The following is a 22,686-nucleotide window of genomic DNA, read 5'->3' on the forward strand; positions in this document are numbered from 1 at the left end:
TTTGGTCCCCGGATATCCGCTAGGCTGATTAATGCATCAAATTAATTTAGGCATTTAGTATAAAATTCTAAGAATAATGCGTAAACATAAGTAGTAAACTGTAATTTGCATTTTTTACTAATAAAACTACTTTTATAAATATTAATGAGGTTCTAACAATATATTAACACTGTTTTGTATAATTATATATTAATATATGAATAAATATTGGTATATTTTTATTTTACATCATTAATAATCTCAAAGCTTAGAACGACTTTTTAAAGTTTTTTTTCAGCATATATAAATTACCTAAATTTGTATTACCTAAGTAGGTACCTAAGATCTGTAAATACCTGCTCGGTAGTATTTTACCTACTCAATATGTTTTTATTGTATGGTAATAGTTATTTACGTTCAGAAACATGTAGTCACAGTGTTTTGAACTTTTTGTAAATATGCTGTCATTGTGCAATTACTTCATTAATTATTTCCGTTTAAGGTAATTTTAAAACCGCCATTAACGTGTCACAAAAAAATCTATTTGGAAAAAGGCTTTTGGATATCAGTTGCATATAGAGCCGATATAACCTGGTTCCCGGCACGCAAATTCACCACATATTCAGGGAATCCTTCAGTTACTGTGCAAATAATAGAAGCTAATATTAAAATGGTATATTTCTAGTCCATTTGACAGCTGAAGGTCGCGTATGATGCACAGAAGCTAGCTGGTTACCAAACACATAATATATGTGAGCTATAAATCTCCGAGAAATGCGGTCAGCACCGGCCCAGCTGTCCCCACAAGCTGTGACGTAAACATCGAAAAAGTATTACTTATAAGTAGATTTTGCTTTAGAACAACCTATAGAAAGAAACATAAGCAAGTCATCATATACAGAAATTAAATAAAATTCTCATTTTATCTGAGGATAAAAAATAGTCTGCGTGTTAAGCCAGAGTGACAAAAACGCCTATACCTACCAACTCTATTTATTACTCTATTATATTATTAAATTTTAGTTTGTACTTATTATTAAAATTTGCATGCCTTTATGGCAAAATATGGCTGAACCATTAAAATGTATCTGTACTGTACCCAGATTTGCGAATAAATTTATTTTTATCTTTATCTATCACCATCAGATCGGTCGTTCTGTTGAGGTAGCAACAAATATACATATGCAACAATTACTAACAAAAACTTTCGCTTTCGTGATATTAGTGTGAAGATACAACCAAGTCATCAAATCAAAACAATGTCTATGTGCTTAAACTTACAAAACAAAGGCTGATCCAATTTTGATCTCTCGGATATTTGGAAAGAATACAGACAATAGCACAATTGCACGCTCAAGACGGAAGAAGGCAAACTACTGCATATATTTTCACACACAAATTAAACTGAATAATTTAAATATAACGAGAGAACGCTAATTGTTGAAGATTTCAACTCTGTCACAATAACTTAATAACATGATGAGGTCTTAAATGGTATATTCTACGTACGGCTTCTGCACTCTCCATGCACAGACGCTGCAGAATATAGTACAGCAATAGTTCTCCACTGTCTCCTAAGTACTAAAAAGTTAAATCTATCTGTGTCTATCGAAGTATTGTTAAACAAACATAATAAGAGTCAGAAGACCTTCAATATCGACAACCTCCAAGTGCCCGACAGTGTCAATAAATTTCTCAACAGATTCGTGTTCTAGTGTACCTACTCGGTACCAATGTCGCGAACTCTCAAGTACGCCAGTTGCATCAGCGCTCACAAGTGCCCTGCCGGTCCTACGAGGTGCCGGCTGTGGTGAGGCGACCTTCGTTGTGAAAGGATGGTCCCGTCGCGGCCTGGCCGCAGACCGAGTCACAGCACGCGGCCGCGGCCAAAGTCGCGGGACTCGCGCGCTTGTGATAACGTGCAGGCTGCGCGTGCGCACACGATAAACTAACACTTACACCATTACGAAATGTGCCGATGTGTGAAAATATGTTTTGTACTATTTACGTGTGTTTTTAGAACGGCGTTGACGTTTTGTTAAATAAGGCGCGTTGTGTTGTGTACGTGCGGTTCGTGTACCGCTTAATTGTTACGATTTAGTTGACCACAACCGGGCCGCAACCCAGATACAGCCCTATTATAACACGTTACTACAGCTGCTTGTTTGTGGTTACTGGTTTACTGGGTACTTGTTAACTCACGTGTAGCGCACTGCCTTGTGGATGCGTGTTGCGGATCTCCATGAAATGGAAAGTCAGCGCCCGGGTACTGGACTACTATTCACGTTATCGAATCGTTCTTCCTGGACTATTAGCCATTTAAGGACATGAGAGATACTACAAAATACAATAGGTGTGAACTGTTATGATGCAAGTTTTACACAGGTTTGTTTACATTTTTACCCGTTTATTTTCATGAATTACAAACAACGACAATGACAATTGATGGAACTATGTATGTAATTTCAATAAATTGATAAATTATAAAACGCTAAATACTTGATCAGTCGCCGGCTTTTGACGACACCTGACCACTTTACTTAAACATATGTATCTATGTTGTTATCTAACTTCCTAAACAACATATTTTCTCCGAGCTCTGCTAGTCTTGACATTGACACGGTTATCGTTTACATAACGCAGCGTTAACATTTGACAGGCGATACGATCTAATCTAGTTTATATCAGTACCGACACGGCTATTGTCACTACTAAATCATAGCTTTAGCTTATAAATTGTAGAAAGCCTTGAAAGAATAAACTTTTGGTCTAGAATTAATGTCGGATTTTAGATTATTTTAGTTAGCATTTTTGAAAAAACAAGGTTAATTTATAATAATTTAATTTGAAAATCAAATAAATATTTCATGTTACTAAGACAGAAGAGTAACGATGTGATCAAGTTTTTCGTAAAACATTAATACATGATGATGATAATGCTCGATAGTCATTGATTTTTATTTTGTTTTTTTTTTTAATTTAATCAATTTAGTTTTTTGTAGTATTGGTCCTGAAAATAATATCAGGTTGAAATACTGAATTTTTAAAACGTCATTAATTATTTAAACTACCGAATAGTATAATGGTTAATCGTTATGCATAACCGCTTAATGCAACAACAGTTACCCAATTCCGTAAGCCCTTACCTACTTACTGCTACATGATGCCGAGGCTTGACCTCCGGAGCTGAACCACTACCTTCACGCTCGACTCGCTGAGTCACCGGCAGCGCAAACAGTTAAACTGAACATATCCGCGCAATGCCAATCAAGTGGTGTCTCAATATCCTGTTCCCGTGTTGGCAATGTTGCCACACACTGCTGCACAATGACGAGTGAATGCCCTTAACACACGTGCACCAGACACGTATACACGCGCCAAAATAAATAGCCTTTGCGGATGACCACAGACCGTATTGACATTCCGCTAGGTTGAGCTGTGTCTACTCTGTAGCATTGCAATCAATCAGCTCAACCGATGATGTCCCACAGTCATGCTGCTGCGAGAGTTACAACGCCAAGTTTACTTATCTATATCTATACTCTATACTAATATATATGCATTTTGCGAAAAATATAGTGTATTCAATGACAGCCAAAATGGATTTCGCAAGAACCGATCCACTGTTTTGGCTGTCTACAAGTATATCCAAGAAGCACTAAAAATTATTGATAATAAAAATTATGCTATTGGACTACTACTAGACATGACCAAAGCTTATGATAAAGTACAATTTGATATTTTATTAAATAAACTCTACAACATAGGTATCCGCGGAAAAATTCATGACTGGTTTACATCATATTTAAAAAACAGAGAACAAGTCGTTGAAATAGAACACTACAATACACAAACTCAACATATTGAACAAATCAGATCACAAAACATACCCGTAAACGCCTCCATACCGCAGGGAAGTGTCATAGGATGCCTACTGTTCTTAGTCTACATTAATGATCTCCCTAATCACATAAACGAAAAGAGCGTATTATTTGCCGATGACGTCTCTATTCTAACATCGTGTAGTAATAACCATAATTTAAACCAAACACTAACATCTTTACTTGACACCACAACATTTTGGATGAACGAACACAACCTTGAAATTAACTTTAATAAAACAAAAATAATTGCTTTTCACCCGCGACAAAAAAACCCTATAAATATTAATTTTGAATACAAAGGATCCAAATTAGAAATAGTAAATAAATTCACCCTTTTAGGCCTAGATATAGATACGCATATTGACTGGAAACCTCACATACAGAAATTAAAAAGTAAGTTATCTAAATTTGCATATGCTCTCAGAGAAATAAAGAAAACTACAGACCTCGAAACAGCAATGGTAACATACTATGCGTACGCGTTCGCTTGGCTTAAATATGGAATAATATTGTGGGGTAACAGTACAGACGCACCTTTACTCTTTACAATACAGAAAAAACTTATAAGAATACTTACTAACATCGAAGACACCGACTCATGTAAACCACACTTCAAAGAACTAAACATCTTAACTCTGCCCTGTCTCTATATATTTGAAATTTGTAATTTTGTAAGAAGATACCCTCAATTCTACAATAAAAGAGAAGACATTCAAACAAAATATAAACTTCGACATGGAAATCGACTCAATCTACCAACTTCACGATTAAAGATGCACTCCTCTAGTGCGTTTGTTACGTCCATTAAAATCTACAATAATTTACCAGAATACATAAAAAATACAGAATCAAACAATATATTTAGCAATAAACTGAAGCGATTTCTCTTAGATAGAAGCTACTACACAATCGACGAATACTTCAAATAAAATTCTAACTACAAACAAGCAATACTTAATACTTAATACATTAATATATTTACCTCACTTACCGTGCCATATCTTTAATGTATAATTATATACTTACTATTTAGTTAATAAAAAATACATATAGTATATAAAACAATGAATAAAGATTTATATATAATATAGAATGTATATAGTATAAACTAATAATATATAAATATGTAATAAATAATAATAGTAAAAAAGTAATAAATAATTAATAATTAATAATTAAAATAAAATAAATCTACATTAAATATGTAAAAGTAAGATTCTCTTCCTTGATTTTAATATTAAATGTTAAAAAGCGCTCTTCATCCTCTCCTCTAAAAAACTAAGTTTGCTGTGCCCGACAGGGTCCATAATTGTTTCTTTTAAGTTTACCTACCAGCTTTGTACACATTATGGAATGCAATAAAGTTATTGATTGATTGATTGATTGATATAAAGCTGAAGAGTTTGTTTGTTTGAACGCGCTAATCTCAGGAACTACTGGTCCCAATTGAAAAAAAATATTTTTGTGTTGAATAGATCATTCATCGAGGAAGGCTTTAGGCTATAAACCATCACGCTGCGACTAATAGGAGCGAAGATCAGTGGAAAATGTGAAAAAAAACAGGGCAGGTATAAATCATAACTGACATATTATTATCTTCTACCCACGGGGACGAAGTCGCGGGCGACAGCTAGTCAAAAAATAAATGTGTACCATCATGTGTGCTTCAGTACTGTACCACTACTACTACTGCTGTGGTACAGTTCAGCCATCCTAGTGTAACATATTTTCCCATATCATGACCTTGCTAATCTATGTGCTCATGTAGCTATACTAGCAGAACACTATTACTCAAGTGTTCACACTCCAAAGCTTTTTAGATGTAGAAAACTGTTAATACGTTAAACCAAAATTATTAAAGATTTTTTTTAATAAAATGCCCCCTAAATCATTTATCTGTTTTGCAGAATTTTACAAATAGGTACTCATCTGTTGACAACGAATTTAATGATCACACAAATTATTTTCTTCTGCACGACATGGCACCTAGAATCTTAATCTAGTAATTGAATTATGTATATCTAGTATATGTCTATTTTATACGAACTTTAATGTGAATAATATGAAAATGAGGAGTCATATTTTAGCGGTCAGTATTCATAGATCGGATCTTTAAAGAACCGGAATTCTACTGAAGTCAATTATTTGCTTGAATCAATATGAATTTCAATTAATGAGGATGAATATGCATATTTGAATAAGGATGACAATATTTGCAATGCGCAAGGTATATTATATGTGTGATATGTGCATATAAATGAAGACTTTGTTGCTTAATTGACTGCCCATTTTATTACACCCGTCGCAAATGTCAATAGCTGCACTGCGTTATTGTCTGCGATGACTTCGTGACTTAAAAATCACGTATGACAGTTCAAGGATTCTTTTCCAATCAATTATAAATTAAACACCTTCAAATATACGATAATTTTGACACTTTCATAAACGGTTTATTATTTTATTGTTTACCGAGTCTACGACTACCCGCTACCTTGAGCGATGGAGAAATGTTTGCAATCAAATAAAAGGTACGATTTGAGGCCAATGAGTGAAGAATAGGTGAAGAGACAAGTATTTAATCAAAAAGATCCGTTCTCGTCAAAAGACCTAATCTTAATGGAGTCTTCCCTCGGTCTTTTCGTAAAACCTTAGGTACTCTTGTCGACACGGACCAGCCCGCACGTTACGTAGTTCATCTATCCTGCGACCTCCTCCTACGAAGGTCTCGTTCTTAAAAACCACCTTAGATGACCACCTCTTAGATCTTAGCCACCAGATTATTGTCTATAACGGAGATCAGACTATATGTCTCCCAGCAGCACTTACTACGAGAAAGAAAATACTTAAGAAATAACAGTTTTTTATTAATTGGAAGTGATGTGAGTGAGTTCTTGAAACTTGCTGCGCAGGGCTGTCCTACGACTTGGTACGAGATATATTATATTTTGTCGCCGCGCCGCGCCGCTTCGCAGTTACTAGTGCGTCTAACCTTTAATCCTCAAACGGTCATGTGTCAGACAAAGTTCATCAGATATGTAGAGCGCAAGGACGCTGATAGTTAGGGCTATGGTCGCTAAGTGTGTCAGTGTTGCCTCACAAACGTACCGCCGATAAGGCATCGGTTATCAGCTAAGGTTGCAAAATGTCATCCTGCATAAAAACTCTATTCATTATTATTAATAGATCGGACATGATCGTTTATTAGAGGGACTGGTAGAGCATTTGCAAACATATCTTATCTCGTAAATAAGTAAACCAAACTGCCGTATATATTTTTATCGTTTTTAGCTTACCACATGTTAACTCGGGGTTTTACGGATAAATACGTAATTTTATGAATCCGGACTCTTCCGAGAACTATATATTTTTTTCTTGTTTTATCTCGTAAACAAAAAGTGGTTAAACAACAAATAAGTGTGTCCTTGCTGTGTTAAGCAACGCAAGAAAGAAACATTTCACGAATTTGAAAGTTACGCCAAAATTATGGGCGCTATAATTGCAGTATTGATTGTATTATAATATCGTAAGACCTGAAATTACGATTTCCTAATAGCTATCACCATAAGTAATTCAGTTTAATTAAACAGTGCACGCTCATAAATCATGAATACATAATGCATTAGCAGGGAAACTATTGATTTTGGTTATTTCGATGTGTTATGTCACGTTAGCCTTCAGATTCGGAAAAACCTGCATTGGTTCTAATGAAACATGATTAAAAAACATCCATACATAAGTGTAAGAGCTCGCGATCACTTTACCTTGTATTTTTTGTGTAAGCCCAGGAAATTATTAAAAGATGAAGTTAAGCACAAGTCATCCTTTTTTTGTGCCTTCAGTAGTTCTGAGCATCCAGAGTTCGGTACTTACCTACCGGAACTTAATCATTACTTTTTTTTGGACCGCACACATTTGACACATAATGCGCCGTGGCAGCAGAAGCTTTCTGATAAACTCGACTTAATTTAAAAACTTGGCAAATTCAATGTGGAATATTATTGCGCACGGTAGAGCGATTCCACATGGGAAAAATACTAGAGCCCAACTGTGATGCGACTATGGCTAATGGTAATTATAATTATGAAGGGTGGGCGAAATGTAAATGGTGCTGACCTTCAAAAAGTGCTACTTAGTAGCCTAATTTGAATAAATGAATTTTAATTTTGATTTTTGATTTATAGTTTCAATTGTCATATCGACTTATACATCACTAAATTTAAAGATACATGTATATTCTCTAGCGTTTTGTACACAGTCAATATTTTTCCATACGGAAATAAAATCTGTATCAACATTAGATGTTACGAACTTCACGCTAATGTGTTATCAAACTCCTAATTATTTTGAACATTAAAAATTGTAGATGCAATCTCAGAATGTGCCTAAAACCGGTTTCCCTTTTCTTGAAAACAAAATAAAGCCTCAAAATTTCCTGTTCTTGAGGTCTTGTCTGTCCCTTCGCTCGCGGCAGTTTCCTTAATGCACGTTTACATATTTATAAAACCCACCAGTCTAGCTAGCCCAGTATTTTTCCTCACACAATAAAATCTTGCACTTGTTCTTAAGTTATGAATACTTGTATTTCTGCATACTAGTCTTTTACTGCGAATTTGCCCATAATTCGATTAATCTATCTTGATTCTATAACCAATACATAAATAATAATTGCTGCCCGGAAAATGTTTGTATGGTAGGTACTTAGAAATTTATTGTACTCAACAATAAAACATACAAAATTTCTTAATGACAAACAAAAAGTGCTTACATACATATTTATATATTCTTAATATATTGTAATACTGTGATAAATACGAACTCAGTACGTACATTAAAATGTACAGCAGACGCCACGCGTGTGGTAATCATGAATTTATAATTTCAAGCTTATGTCTTCAAAATAATGAGTCCGTTTACGTGGAGTCCCTTACTAGTGATGTGCGGTTGTCTGTACCAGACTCATTTAAAAATTAAATAAGTGAAGCTTTTATTGTGTCTCTCGTACCTTCTGTCGCGCGTCGCAAACCTTCGGCGCAGGCGCGAGGACCACAGAGTGAGGCGTGCGCGCGCGCATACAACGCGTCAAAACATACATTACTTAATCATTTTATGTGACGATATTAAATAATATTTTGGTGAGTGTAATTTATTGTTGTTATAAAATTGGTGAATAGTGTACAGAAAACAAAATGCCAGGAAATATTCAGTAAAATTGGTGACCATTATTCAATATTTCTTTTTTATAGAGCAGATTGAATTTATTCTTATTAATATTTTGTCAATTGTTCATAATCTGTTCATTGTTCCGGGATCTTTGGGACACTCAGTACAAATAAAATTTTCAAAAATATAGTTTCTCACTTTCTAGAATTAAAACAAATATTGAGATTTTTGCGAAAGATTAGTAAGTAAAAGGTTCCGTAGGTTCCTAGTGTCTCTATTTCATAGTGTAGATCTTAATTCCTCAAAACTACTGACTATATGCCGTTCTAGCCAATATCCGTTTTAAGTGTTAATTGTGATATACATACATATACGAGTATGTTGCTCTGAAATATATTATTTTGCATTCTACATACAACTATGTTCTTGCTTACTACGCGACACATGCATGTTTTAAAATTTTAAATATAAGAAGACTGCCAAAGGGTAGAAACAGGACCCTATTACTAAAGGTCCGCTGTCTGTCAGTCAATCCGTCACCAAGCTATATCAGTGCAGTTCATAACTTTATTCTTCCAACTTTCAAAACTCAACTTCCTACAGACAAACCGTGCATTCATTTTTGTGGGAATTAAATAATAAGGCAATATTTAAACTTTTTAATAAATAAATAAACGGTGATAGCAGACAATTAAAATAATAATATTTAACAAAACCACTAAGTACATCAACTTAATACTAAAAGGAAACCGGGGTGAAGCAACGGTTACTACGGTTATAAATTTGTTGCGTCGTGACAAGTACATTTCAGAGTCACCCACCAATATGTATGGAACCTCCAGTGTCGCTCGGCCGACTCTCACTGTTTCGAGATATCGTTAATTACTCATTGATTTTATGCATATTTTATTCCCTACGTATTCAACGTTAAATTCTATCAGCGTAATCTGTAGGTTAATCAAAACAAAAGAATACGTGACGATACGTGAAAAATACATTACGTAGGGTCACGAAGGGTTAGTATTATTTTTAAATACATTATAAACTGACGTCACTGCACCGAGAGATTAGACAAGTATCAAGGGCGACGCCTGTTTATATTGGCATTAGATGATAATATGGAACATAATTTTCTGTCTATGACTGAGAGTCGTGTGAATTAGAATAAACGTACATTGTTGTCGAAATTTAAAATAGACTTTTATAAAGTTACACAGTTAACAATCCTTCCCATAGTTTTCACTTTTAATAATCATATAAATACTCTCAACAAACTGCACTCCTTAGTCTGCTTATTATACTAGAGGTACTACACTGCAAATGCACACACGTTTGTGTACAAACTCACTCCTCTAAATTAAGGACTTTATCAAGTAACATTTTGGTCAAGTTCTTATAAGTGCTTTTTATTTCTAAGTTAACAAGTATTGTAAATTTGTTTCTATTGTTGTACGTAGTGGTATGAAGTGGTTGGTGCTGGTGTCGCTGCTGGCGGCGCGGCTGGTGCAGCAGCCGACGCCGGAGGTGCGCACGCGCAGCGGCCTCGTGCGCGGCACCGTCAGCCGGAACGGACTCTTCTACCAATACTTCGGGATCCCTTACGCCACAGTCGACGAGAGGAACCGATTCCAGGTGAAAATACACAAATATTTTATATTACTAAAGGGGGACGTTGGACAGAGTATCTGTAATGTCTCTCCAAAGTCATCAGGTACAGGAGATAAGTGCGGCTGTTACACAAACTTATAAATACTCGAATTTAGGTATACGCTTGAATCTGATATTACCTTATATACAAAATGTTTTAATATGTCATACTTACTCAAATATGTATGACTGCATAACCTAAAAATAACTTGCTTTTAAATACAGGGACAAAATGGTTTCGCTTTTCTCAGAGAGTAGATGACGTTATCAATGAGAAGTCAGATGACTATGGAAAATAGGCTATAAGTTCCGCATCCATTACGGCAGAAACATCGTGTCCTTGGTGACGGTCATCTTACTTCCGCAATAACCGAACAAGATTTACATAATTAAATCTCGATGCAAATGTTATAGGAAATCGTAATAAAGCCTATTAGAAAATAACAATCCTAAAAGGTTCATGATGTAGAACTCAATTTCTTTTTTCTTAATTTTCTGAATTGATGTCGTGATATCTTAGTTACAAATCCTACCTACCATTCGTTATTTTCATGAAAATTCAAAGCACATGCACAAACACGCCCAGACTCAGGACAAGCATACGTGGATCACACAAACGCCTTGGGATCGAACCCGCAGTCGCGCACAGTTGGTTTGGCTTGCTGACTTCAACCACTCGACTATTCACGCAGTTAAATCCGTACTTGATAAAACGTGTATACAAACCTTCACATAATTACGTTCAGTAGTACGTGCCATTAAGTATAGGACATATAGGTCTATTCAGTCTTACCATTGTAAAATTAATTGTAAGGAATATTGCAAAAGATGTTATTAACATGATATTAAACATTATAAATTGAAAATGTTAAACAACCTCTGTGCTACTGCGGTGAGAACACTTATAATCAGATTACTTAGAGGTACTTATACACTTTGTTTTCCGTTCTTTCTCGGGCTAGGTTAAACATAGCTTTAAAAGTTAAATACTGTCCTATAAAAATGATGCACAACCTAGAATGGATACACTATATTAAAATTAAAAGTTATAGCTGTAGAAAAAAGCTGAGTCAATGTTTGAAGTCAAAAGTCTTATTTCGTGTGTGTAGTGATATAGAGGTATTTTCTAACCTCAAGAGTCATCGCATTGTCATTCTCAAAAAACCAAACATAGTCATTACAGGCCATTAAAAATGCACTTTGTTAGAATTTGGTTTGGGTGCTAGCTATAATTATGACGTCATCGCCTGGCCAGGGAGAACCGGTCGCATCAGTCGGTCAAGGTGAGCCAGAAGGCAGTACATGAGTTTTATTACAAACTGGACAATAGGCGGCATCTAGTTTGATCGTAATTATGATACAGTTGCTAAGTGCTTGTGTCTGGGAGTAAGTGTAGGTTCCGAATATGGACTCATACACATAACGTGTCATAGTAAACGTTGACAAGTCGTTATTAAAACTTGATGTATGTATGTTTGTTAAATCTCCGCGTTCAAACGGATGGACAGGAGTAATTTCGGTAAGTACAAATTCGTAGTTGAATTTGAAAACAATTTGCGCATGTTCAAGGACTTTAATTCTTTCACATAAATGTATAATTACGTATAAATTATTAAAAAGAACGCTGTCTGGTAAATCACATGTCGTTATGAAATATTTACGCTATCGGTTACCATTCCCATGCATGTACTCCGCATGCCAATCAAAGCCAAGGCCAAGATCTTGTTTCTCCATCCCACGATCAGACATTCACTACTCTGTTTACAATATCTTAGTCAGTATGCAGTCCGACATTGCACTCTGTGGAAATAGTAACGAAAATAGATTTTTTTTTTATTTTTTCTGTAAATAATGTTTATTGGCGTTACTAGCATATACAAACGATACAATACATATAAATATATACCCACATATAAATAGGACTTTAAATATAAAATTGAAGATACCTAATGTTATCGTAACGCACAGTCCTTGCAAGTCACTAGAAAAAATATTTATCTTATATTTTCAAGCGTACTCATAAATAATTTAAAAGTACATTTTCCAGTGCCTACAAAGTAAATTGAAAAAGTACTAAATCAATGTCTTGTTCCTCAAACTCCAAACTTATCAAAAACCTTCAAAACTTTATCAACATAATTTTCAATGGCCCAAAACTTTTCGACGATAAAATTAACATTCCTTTCCACATTTTCAGGCGCCGCTGCCGCCGCCGCCCTGGGCCGGGGTATTCGAGGCGGTCGACGAGAATACTTGGTGCCCTCAGAACTCTGGCGGCATCACTATCGGAGAACCGAACTGCCTGAAGCTGAACATCTACACTCCCACTCACATCAGCAAGCCCCTGCCGGTCATGGTGTACATCCACGGAGGCTGCTTCTTCAGCGGCACGGGCTCGCCCTTCATGTACGGCGGTGACTTCCTAGCGGAACATGACGTCATATACGTCGGTATCAACTACAGACTCGGCGTCGAAGGGTTCCTGTGCTTAGGTATCAAAGAAGCCCCCGGCAATGCGGGGCTGAAGGACCAAATAGCCGCTTTGAAATGGATTCAAGAGAACATTGAAGCTTTTGGAGGAAATCCTAATGATGTGACGTTGTTTGGAGAGAGCGCCGGTGCCGTGTCTACCTCCTTCATGATGCTAACGTCTTCAACTAAAGGCTTGTTTCACAAAGCAATTCTACAAAGTGGATCTTCATTGGCTCCCTGGGCACTTCAACATGACCCAATAGGGTCAGCCAGCGCTCTCGTTAGAAAATTTGGATATAACACTAATAATCCTCAAGAAATATACAAGATTCTATCAAAAAAAACCGCCAGCGAGTTGCTGGAAGCTGTGACCAGAAACGAAGATAAGTTCTGTGTGGCTGCACAGCACTTGTTCGTACCGTGTATTGAAAAACCGCTAGAGGGAGTTGAACCTGTGATCACGGAGTACCCTGCCGACATCATAAAGTCTGGTAACTACACTAAGGTGCCAATGATCATCGGCTACACCGACAAGGAAGGCATTTACTTCGTGGCCGCAGATCATGGCACGAGCGTTAAGAATAACTCAGCAGTGATGGACCCAGTGCGGTCCATGCGAGAAGACCTGGAGTTCCCGACTGAGTTCGAGAAGAATTATACCATAGACACGATACGACGCCATTATTTCTCGTCCTACGAAGAGGAAATTATACCAGATTTAGTGGAATTATACTCTGACGTGCATTTCAAGGTCCCTGTGGTGTTGGAGGCGGAGCTGTACAAGCAGACGACGGACCAGCCGATATATTACTACCTGTTCAGGTACGACGGCTTGCGGAACATGCCGAAGATCGTGTCCGGCTTCCACTACCTGATGAAGGGCGCCTCCCACGCCGATGAGCTGTTCTACCTGTTCAAGCCGCACGGGTTCCCGCTGCTGCAGTCCGTGGAGAACAACATGATCAACCGTATGGTCACCATGTGGACCAACTTTGCCAAATACACGTAAGTACTCACATTTTCCCATGACCCAAACAAACTTAACTGCAGTTTAAGCATTACTTAACCATTATATTAGTATGAGATAACCTCGAGCGTGTAAACTGCGTTGGAAAACGTAATTTGATAATAGTTTAATAACGAGTGAATCCATTAACCTTAAAACAAATATTAAACATTTTGTATTATAGTGCTGTATTATTTGCTATAGTAGTTATTTTGCAGACACAAACTAAATGTGTATTACTTATATGTTTCTATAGAACAGGGTGTCATGGTTTCCACTTCTTATGACAGCACTAACGCCTGATGAATATATGACAACTACGAATCTACGGAAGACATTATCAAACACTAGCTTTAATAATAAAGATTAAATCACGTTATGATAAAATAGTTGAATATGGATACTAATACACTTTATTCAATAAACACATAAAGTATTTAACATAAAATGGTCGTAAACCCGCGTAATAAATACGCTCGCATATCGTAGGCGGTATAAACCCGGATTGTGCAAAACCGTCTGCTTTACTAACATCTGGATTCGCATCACGTTTTCGTCACAATAAACCATTCAGTAAATATTTAATTTGTATGCAAAACTGTGCATTACAGTGCAATAGGGAGGCCACCGCCATGTTGTAATTACAGAAAAATCCAACATGAAATCTTATTAAAAGCTACAATACTCTACCTATTACGATTGTTGTCTGGACATTGAAAGACGTACATTTCATATATTATTTAGTTGTTAGTATCGTCAGGATCTTAAATCTTATCATCGTTCAATAACCTATTGATAGTAAGATTTAAAATCTTGGCTAATAATTGCATAATTGTGTCGGATTAACAACACAGTAACTTTTAAAAATAGACGTAGAAACTCAACTTGACATGCTTAGTAAAGTAAATACACCTTGCTACTTCATTTTATTAAAATACATAGAGTACCTATAGTAGTATCTTTTAGCTATGAATGATAATTTTCCACCGTTTTTAGTTTAAGAGTTATGACATCATTGATATCAGAGAAAGTTTTAGGAAGATGTTCTCCTATATTCCCCTTTATTTTTCGATAGTATTTTGAAAGTTCCCTTTATAATCGCTGTGTTCATATTGGCCAGAGACCCGACTCCAGTGGTGACCCCCCTGACTCCGGTCCGCTGGCGTCCGTCGCGGCGCCACAACCCCACGGCGCTGGTCATCGACTCGCGCATCTCCACCGGCCCGCTGTGGGAGGAGGCCTCCGTGCGCCTGTGGAACGACACCTACAACAAGTACCGGAGGAAACACTACGGGGCGCAGCAGTACACGCCGTACCAGTACATCAATGTTAGGAGCTAAACAACAAGTGCCTTATGTCTATGATAATTTGTACTATTTGGTGATTCAAGAGACATTTGTGGGATGCTTCCAGGGGGCTGCTGAAATATCTTAGAGTTATAGCAGTTGTAGAAGCACGGGGTAAAGTGGTGTGTCTCCTCCACGTCTGCCAAAAATTACTTTAGGAGATGGCAGTACGCACTCAGAACGTGACAAAATATTATATTGATCAATTTAGAATATTCTAAAATTGTGCCTATTATTTTTCCTTATTGGACTGGACTGGTTATAAACTAATTTTCTTTAGATTAACTTTTAGTATATCTTGGGCAGGTTATGTGAGATGCATACATAGAGAGATTGGACTGAATGATGGTAAACATCAGTCGAAACAAAATCGAAGTATATTAATTTCTATCCTGTTTTTCTTTTCTAAAACATTGATTGAAAGTGTACAATGAATGCGAATTTGTCACATTAAGTGACATCTTATCTATTTTCAGATACTTCACTTATATTTTGCTTAATATTTATTATGAGTGATTTATCTATTCGACGCTTTATTTTATTTTTATTAGATTATACAATTAGATGATAAGTTCTGTAGTTTATTGTTCTTTAGAAGCGCAATTATTTAGCAATTCATTATTTCTTTCTTATCTATGTTTACCTACCGAAAGCACTTGGATGCAAAACGACTGATATATTTCCAAAGAATAAAGAACATCGGGAACACTTTGATAATTTATCTGTATTTAAAAATTGTAAGAAATATTGTATCATGTATTCTGAATTAGTTCTGTCTGAACTATAAATGTATAAACAAATTCTCCGTTAAGGCTCAATAGGTTTAGTGTAAGCGGTGATGTGACTCTAGTCTAAACTAGTTGATCTGTAGACTAGCGGGCTGAGGCAATAATAAAATAAGGTGGTGAATCCTGAACATGTGATAATATACCGGTTTACCGTGTAACATTATTATTGTGATTTTGAGCGTGATATTAAACCAATAAATTAAGTTTTAAGTTTAATTGCCGATTTGTTTTTTTTTTAAACAACGAATCTTGTCCTGTATCCTATGTTTGAAAAAATGCTAAAAAACATTTATTGACCCCAAGTTGTTTCTAATCTACAAAAGAAGTAAAACAATATCCATAAAATATTGCAATGTCTTGAATAAGCCACTATTATTAATTAGGTCAACCTGCATACAACTGTAAGGACAACAGAAACAGTCTTAATCTCAGGAAGAATGAATTAATTGATGGTGACCAGTGGCCGCTAGAGTAGCGCCTGTTGTAACAGTGGATGACAGAGACGTCGCTCTACGCTATGAGTGCGTTCTCTCGCTCACCTGCAGCAATCACACTGTGGTGTGGTGTTAGTCCTCAGGTCGAACTTTCCCCATTACCTGGTGACGCAGCCGCGGGAGTGCGCGCTGCCGCTACATCTTCAGATTTATGTTTATTGCTCATTTTAAATTGTTCCCAACAACAACTTATCTCTACTATTCTCCACAGCACTCCCAAAGCGACGATCACGATTTCGTAAAACTTAAAATTTTAAGTCTGTTGTTCGTCAGTTTGTCTTCTCAGTTCGGTTGCATTTTATTACACTCGCTATTGGTAGAATGTTTTACTAAGTAACCATTTTTAGTACTGAACTTCTTTTAATGGTGTTTCAGATACTTAAATGTTTGAAGCACAGTTTACAATTACAACCGAAATTGTTTGAGTATTTTGTAGTTAAATTGTGTGGTAACTGAGAGAGTGGGCGTACCTCCTTCGCCAGTACTACATAGTAGTGCTTTATAGCCATTAGATACAAGGAACAAAAGATGTATATCATGTGTGTGCTACGTTGACCAACAATAGGTCGCCTTTGTACTGAACTTCTTGTTCGTATCAAATTCAATGACATCTTGACATCCAAAGCAAGAGAAACTTAGCAAAGCAGTCGTTCGTAGCAAATTGTATCGGATATTCGTAGCAAATTGGTTATTTGCAGCAACATGGTCATTCGTAGTCAGAAAGAAATTCGTAGTAATGGTGATATTAGTAACGAAACGAAGGTTGATAGCAGTTGTAGAGCGATATTCACAATATGAAGACTAACCGAGGAACGGTTATTTGTAGCAAATTGCATATTCGTAGCAAATCCGAAGTTTCATGCACTTGTGTTCACATATTGTGAACAAAGCAGGCATTTGTAGCAAATCACATGCTGGGAGAAATTTTCATAGGTTGTTCGTAAAAAAAATTGTAATTCGTAGTAATGATGATGTTCGTAGCAATTTGATATTCGTTGTAAACGAGCATATTCAGTAAGACACACTCTTCCATGTGACTAAAATAATTATCATTTTTTATTAGATCGAATTTTATCAAATAACATAAATAGCTAAACATTTTAACCATACACATATTAAATACAACATTTTTTCAAATTTTACAATTGGTAGCAGATACCCATCATGCTCGGGTCGGCCTTGACGGGTGTAATCCGGTGCTACTAATCCAGGAAAAACAAGTGAATAAATTCAATAATCATAGTATCCGTGTTACTGAGGCGACGTGATATTTCAATACATTATAAGATCAAACAATCTAAGGTCAGAGTGTGCGGAGTTCGGCCCGAGTCCCGACATTGGCTCAATTAGAACCACGGACCCTATACAAATATCTGAGGGTCAGCCCTATTACGCTGCATCGGATCCCGAGCTATTTGCTTTTCATTAAATCATGATTGTAGAACAAGGATAGGGTAGAGCGGCCGCTGTGTGGATTTTTGTCGTGCTCTCAAAGATATGCCTTTGTTATAGGCCGAGGTCTTTTATTTGGAGAAAATCTTATTAAACATTTTTAAGTGAATTTTTTTATGTAAATATAGTATATACAATTAATTTTAAGATTCTACTGCAAATTCTAAAATGTGATCATATTGAAAAATTTTAATCTTTTTGCTTACTCAAATGGTAACAGCATAGCCTAAGTAATGTTAACGCTTTTATATGGACACTGCTGTACGTCCCTCTACCGCCAGGAGGTATATCATAAACTTTGATAGCTGAGTTTTTATAGTCTTAAAAACTCTTAATGAAATAACTGAACCCAGCGATAATTTTTGTCCTTAAACCCACTCTGCGTAAAAAATAAATTTCAATTTCCACTGTCTTAAATCTTTACTGCGTTACGTTTGACAAATAAAATATATCATCCAATCATGAAAATAATCAGTTAAACACAAGTTCTGTCTACATGTTCATAAGTGTTGGTTGGCAGGCGTCAGCAGTAGGGTTGGCAGCATTTACACTGGCCGGCAAACAGGGCAGCACTAACACGCAATTTGCGGGCCGCGGCAGACACGCATTACCGAGATGAGCGGATGAGTGGGTGAGAGGGATAGCGATCAAGGAGCTCATACAAGTTATATCACACTTTGTTATGAGGCACAGTTGTCTTGAATCAAAAGAAATCGAATATACTTCTTATTAAACGAACATTTTATAATTCTAGAAAAAAAAACGAACATTCGTAGATCACACAAATGCTTACCCTACGCGGGGATCAAACCCCCATACATCTAAGAAATAAGAACTAGTTATAAGAAGGTATCATTGTCAATTAGTTTCTCATTTTTCAAAGTTTAAATAGGTTTGAAAAGACATATTCCATTCAAATTTAACTAGTACCTATTGCTGATCCTTGAGAAACTCATTCGCTTCAAACAGACAAGTATTTTAATAATAATAAATAAATAATAAATGCGCACAACATCACATACATTGTTCTGAACCCAAAGTAAGTTGCTGAAGCACTTGTGTATGGAATTCAGATACAACAAAGGTACCACAAACACCCAGACCCGAGACAATGTAGAAATGTGAATTTTTACATTGACCCGACCGGGGATCGAACCCGGGACCTCAGAGCTAGCGACACCTTGAAACCGGTGCATACGCCACTCGACCACGGAGGTCGTCATTATTATAGTTTTATTTTTATTATTTATTACATTACAGTATTATATTTTAATATTTGATGTATTCATACAAATGCTACATTAAAGAAAAATCAATCTCATTTTATTCCACTCTATTTTCGATTTTAATCATTGTTTACAAAACTTAAAAGTAATCGTTATCTTTTGAAATAAAATGTTTATTTTGTACCCGAACCTTTTTGATGCTGGTCAATACCTGATTTATTAATTCCTTTAAAACAATTGTAGTTTATTTTTAAATACCATTTGCTTTTAATATTCAGCGGCTGTACTTGTACTTTATAATAATTATACACACCTCATAATAATCGAAACCACGACCAATATTTCAGTCATGAAAGATCAAATGTAAGTCAAAAAGTACAATGTTCCTGAGCTTACCTCAGGCTTTAAAGTAAATAAAAAGATCCCTCGTAAACCCATCCTTCAGCGCTCAACACTGTAATACATTGATATAGGTAGTTACGTCACTATGGTACCTAGGTACATAGGTTTCATTTCTCACGACGCCTTAAGTCTGAGTGTTTGTGCATTAAGATTCTCTCTCAAACATGACTTACCGGCGATAAAAGGGAATTCTAAAACAGCAACATCTTTGTTTTAAAAGAAATAGCTTCAATAAGACTTTCATCTATTTCGTTATAAGCTGTGAACGTGGAAATAGACTCAATTTCAAACCTATGTTTCCTATTTAGCATACGTTTAACGTTTTTTCAGTATCGCTATTTTTATTCGCGGTTGAGAAATTCCTTAGATGTTGTGTGTACTATCGTGCGACCAAACAGATGAAATTTCAAAGTAAAATTAGAATTAAGACGACTTCTTCAAAACTTCTAGTTATCCCGTATTCTAGGAAAAGTTTGAGACATTCTGAAGAACCTTGAGGCGAGTGGTGTCGGTCGTCGAACTGAAACCTTCAAGTGATATTTAGTCTGGTGAGATACATTATGAATGTGTTTGATTTCGTCTGAGATGTACAACACACAAATAACTTTATTGTGGTTGAATATGAGAAGGCAATTTAGTTAGTTGCGGTTCAGTCATCTGCCGCACATGACATTACAGAGGACGGCCGGGGTTCAATGCTTGCTGTGATAACGCTCATAAATACAGCATTATTATTTCAAGTTCAGTCATCCTATGAATTTGTATTTAAATATTTTAAGACTTATTAGGATTTTAAGAAAACTGATATAATTTTTTATAGCTTTACCGGACAGTTTTATTTACATTACACAAAATTAATAAAACCGTTATATCAATTTATGTTATTTATAGTTCTACATGGCACAAGTAACCAACACTACAATTCAATATTAAGTTTAAAACTGAAATGTGAATAATATTAGAGGGTTTGTTATCACTCTCGCGGCGCGGGACCCTACCGCGATGTGCCTCGCAACTGTCTGCCTGTCAGTCACACAGTCAGGTCTTTTTGATGTTTTGTACGAAGTTTATTCAAGCTTTCTATAATACGTATGGAAGCTACAGCTTTTTGACGGTAAATGGCGCTACACTGCCTACACCTCTAGGTACAGTCGGCTGCAGTTAATGAACATGACTGTACCAAGCCTTGTCACTGCTAAGCTTGGGTTTATTCTAAGACAATGATGATGGAGCACAAACGGGCAACGCGTTAACATAATTGAAATAAATTGTTATTTAGAAGGACAAAAATCAATACTATTATGCAAGATGGTCACTATTTCCCTGAATCTAAGTTTGTACGCTTTGATCCTTCATGAATTATGGACAGGTGACTTCTCATAATTTAAAGAGACAGATATAAAAAAGATGTTAATTGCATTTGCATTGTATTCGTTGGTCAAATGCATTCGTAATCACAACAATTTATTTAATATTTTGGTACATTAATTTTGTCTCTCATTATTTAACAATAAGGCGGTTTCACTCCCTCTCCTACTCGTGTGTACGTACTTGTCACAGCTCAGCTCTCGGCGGCCGGCTGCCATAACTAACGCTGATCAAGTTTACACCATCCTCCGGTCGTGCTAACACAAATTCTTGCAACACCACGTCACCACACTCCTCTAACTTAAATTAAAAATTTCCAAGTAGCTATGTACTTGCATGAAGTTAGGTGATTACATTTGGGGTAAGTCCCCGCCATAAGGGCAGAGCTGGCAACACACGGCGGTGACACACTTCAGTAATTACTGAAGTAGACACCATTATTGTAAGAAATTCTCAAGTTGTTGGTGAAGTAAACTCATAAAAGTTCATCGCTTACCTACTTAATGTAAACAAATCCAAGATATAGTAATTAATGATTCAAATTAGTACTGGGGTATCATAAGTATCGGTATCATACATTGTAGACATTTCACTCTACAATAACTAAGACATTTTATTAAAATCGAAAATAAACTTTGAATAAAATGTTATTGATAAAACTCCATTTTGCATGTAAAAAGCTTTTGAAAAATCTTAGAAATCTAAAGAACGAGTAATAGAATGTCTCGGGACGGCCCTCGTATACTTGGTAAAACACGAGAAACTCAATAAAGTCTAATATATTATTGAATTCTACATGTATAAGGTGATTACGATGGAAAAGTGAGCACAACTCGTGTTACCGTATTTTTTGCAGACAAAACCCATCGATATTAGCCTATGCTAATATGACTATTCAAAGCTCTCATAAAGCAGTAGGTAGCCGCACAAACTACTCAACCCTTATCTCAGCTAAGCACAATAAGAGCTATTTAACTCCGCTATAAACGGAGTAATCGCGAAGCATTCATATATAAAGCATAATTAAGTGCAAGTCGGTACCGACGGCCCGGCCGCGCTAATCCCGGTAATAAAGAAAAATACCCGGGAAGCGGCGGCTAATTGTTATAAACTGGGCAAACATGCAAATTGGACGAGGAAAGGACTTCCTCGGCGTTTTAATTCAAAAGTTATCTTGTTGGACCTCCAGACCGGCGGCGCGGCGGCTCTCGGACCCGCAACTCCGTCTGCGAAACGCGCCTTATTTTTTTAGTTCGAAGCAAGGAATCAATTTAGCGAGCGCCTGAATTTGTTTTGATTGATTAAACAACAATTTAGTTGAGAGGCCGGCCGGAGCGCCCCCCCCCCCCGGCCGCCCCGCCCGCCTGCGGCCGGTGCTACTGCTACTATTGACGATATTGTAAACTTCGGAATGAAATTCCCAAGAAGCTAAATGTTTTAGGAATCCCTCAAAACTTTATTA

The 22,686-nt window shown here is 36.3% G+C and overlaps 1 protein-coding gene across 2 annotated transcripts; it reads left to right on the forward strand.

The window, feature by feature from the left end:
- The first annotated feature begins 316 nt into the window (after positions 1–316).
- On the forward strand, positions 317–15,717 carry LOC113505328 (esterase FE4-like). 2 transcript variants are annotated; one of them, XM_026887965.1, is made up of 4 exons: positions 317–2,364; positions 10,481–10,655; positions 12,868–14,147; positions 15,269–15,717. In XM_026887965.1, exons 1-4 carry the CDS (start codon positions 2,345–2,347, stop codon positions 15,486–15,488), a joined length of 1,695 nt encoding a protein of 564 aa, XP_026743766.1. In that variant the 5' UTR covers positions 317–2,344; the 3' UTR covers positions 15,489–15,717. The 2 variants fall into 2 exon arrangements, with proteins under 2 accessions (XP_026743766.1, XP_026743767.1); XM_026887966.1 differs by lacking the exon at positions 317–2,364 and adding an exon at positions 8,865–8,995.
- The last annotated feature ends 6,969 nt before the right edge of the window (positions 15,718–22,686 follow it).

This window comes from Trichoplusia ni, chromosome 25 (genome assembly GCF_003590095.1).
Source record: "Trichoplusia ni isolate ovarian cell line Hi5 chromosome 25, tn1, whole genome shotgun sequence".
Taxonomy (NCBI): Eukaryota; Metazoa; Arthropoda; class Insecta; order Lepidoptera; family Noctuidae; genus Trichoplusia; species Trichoplusia ni.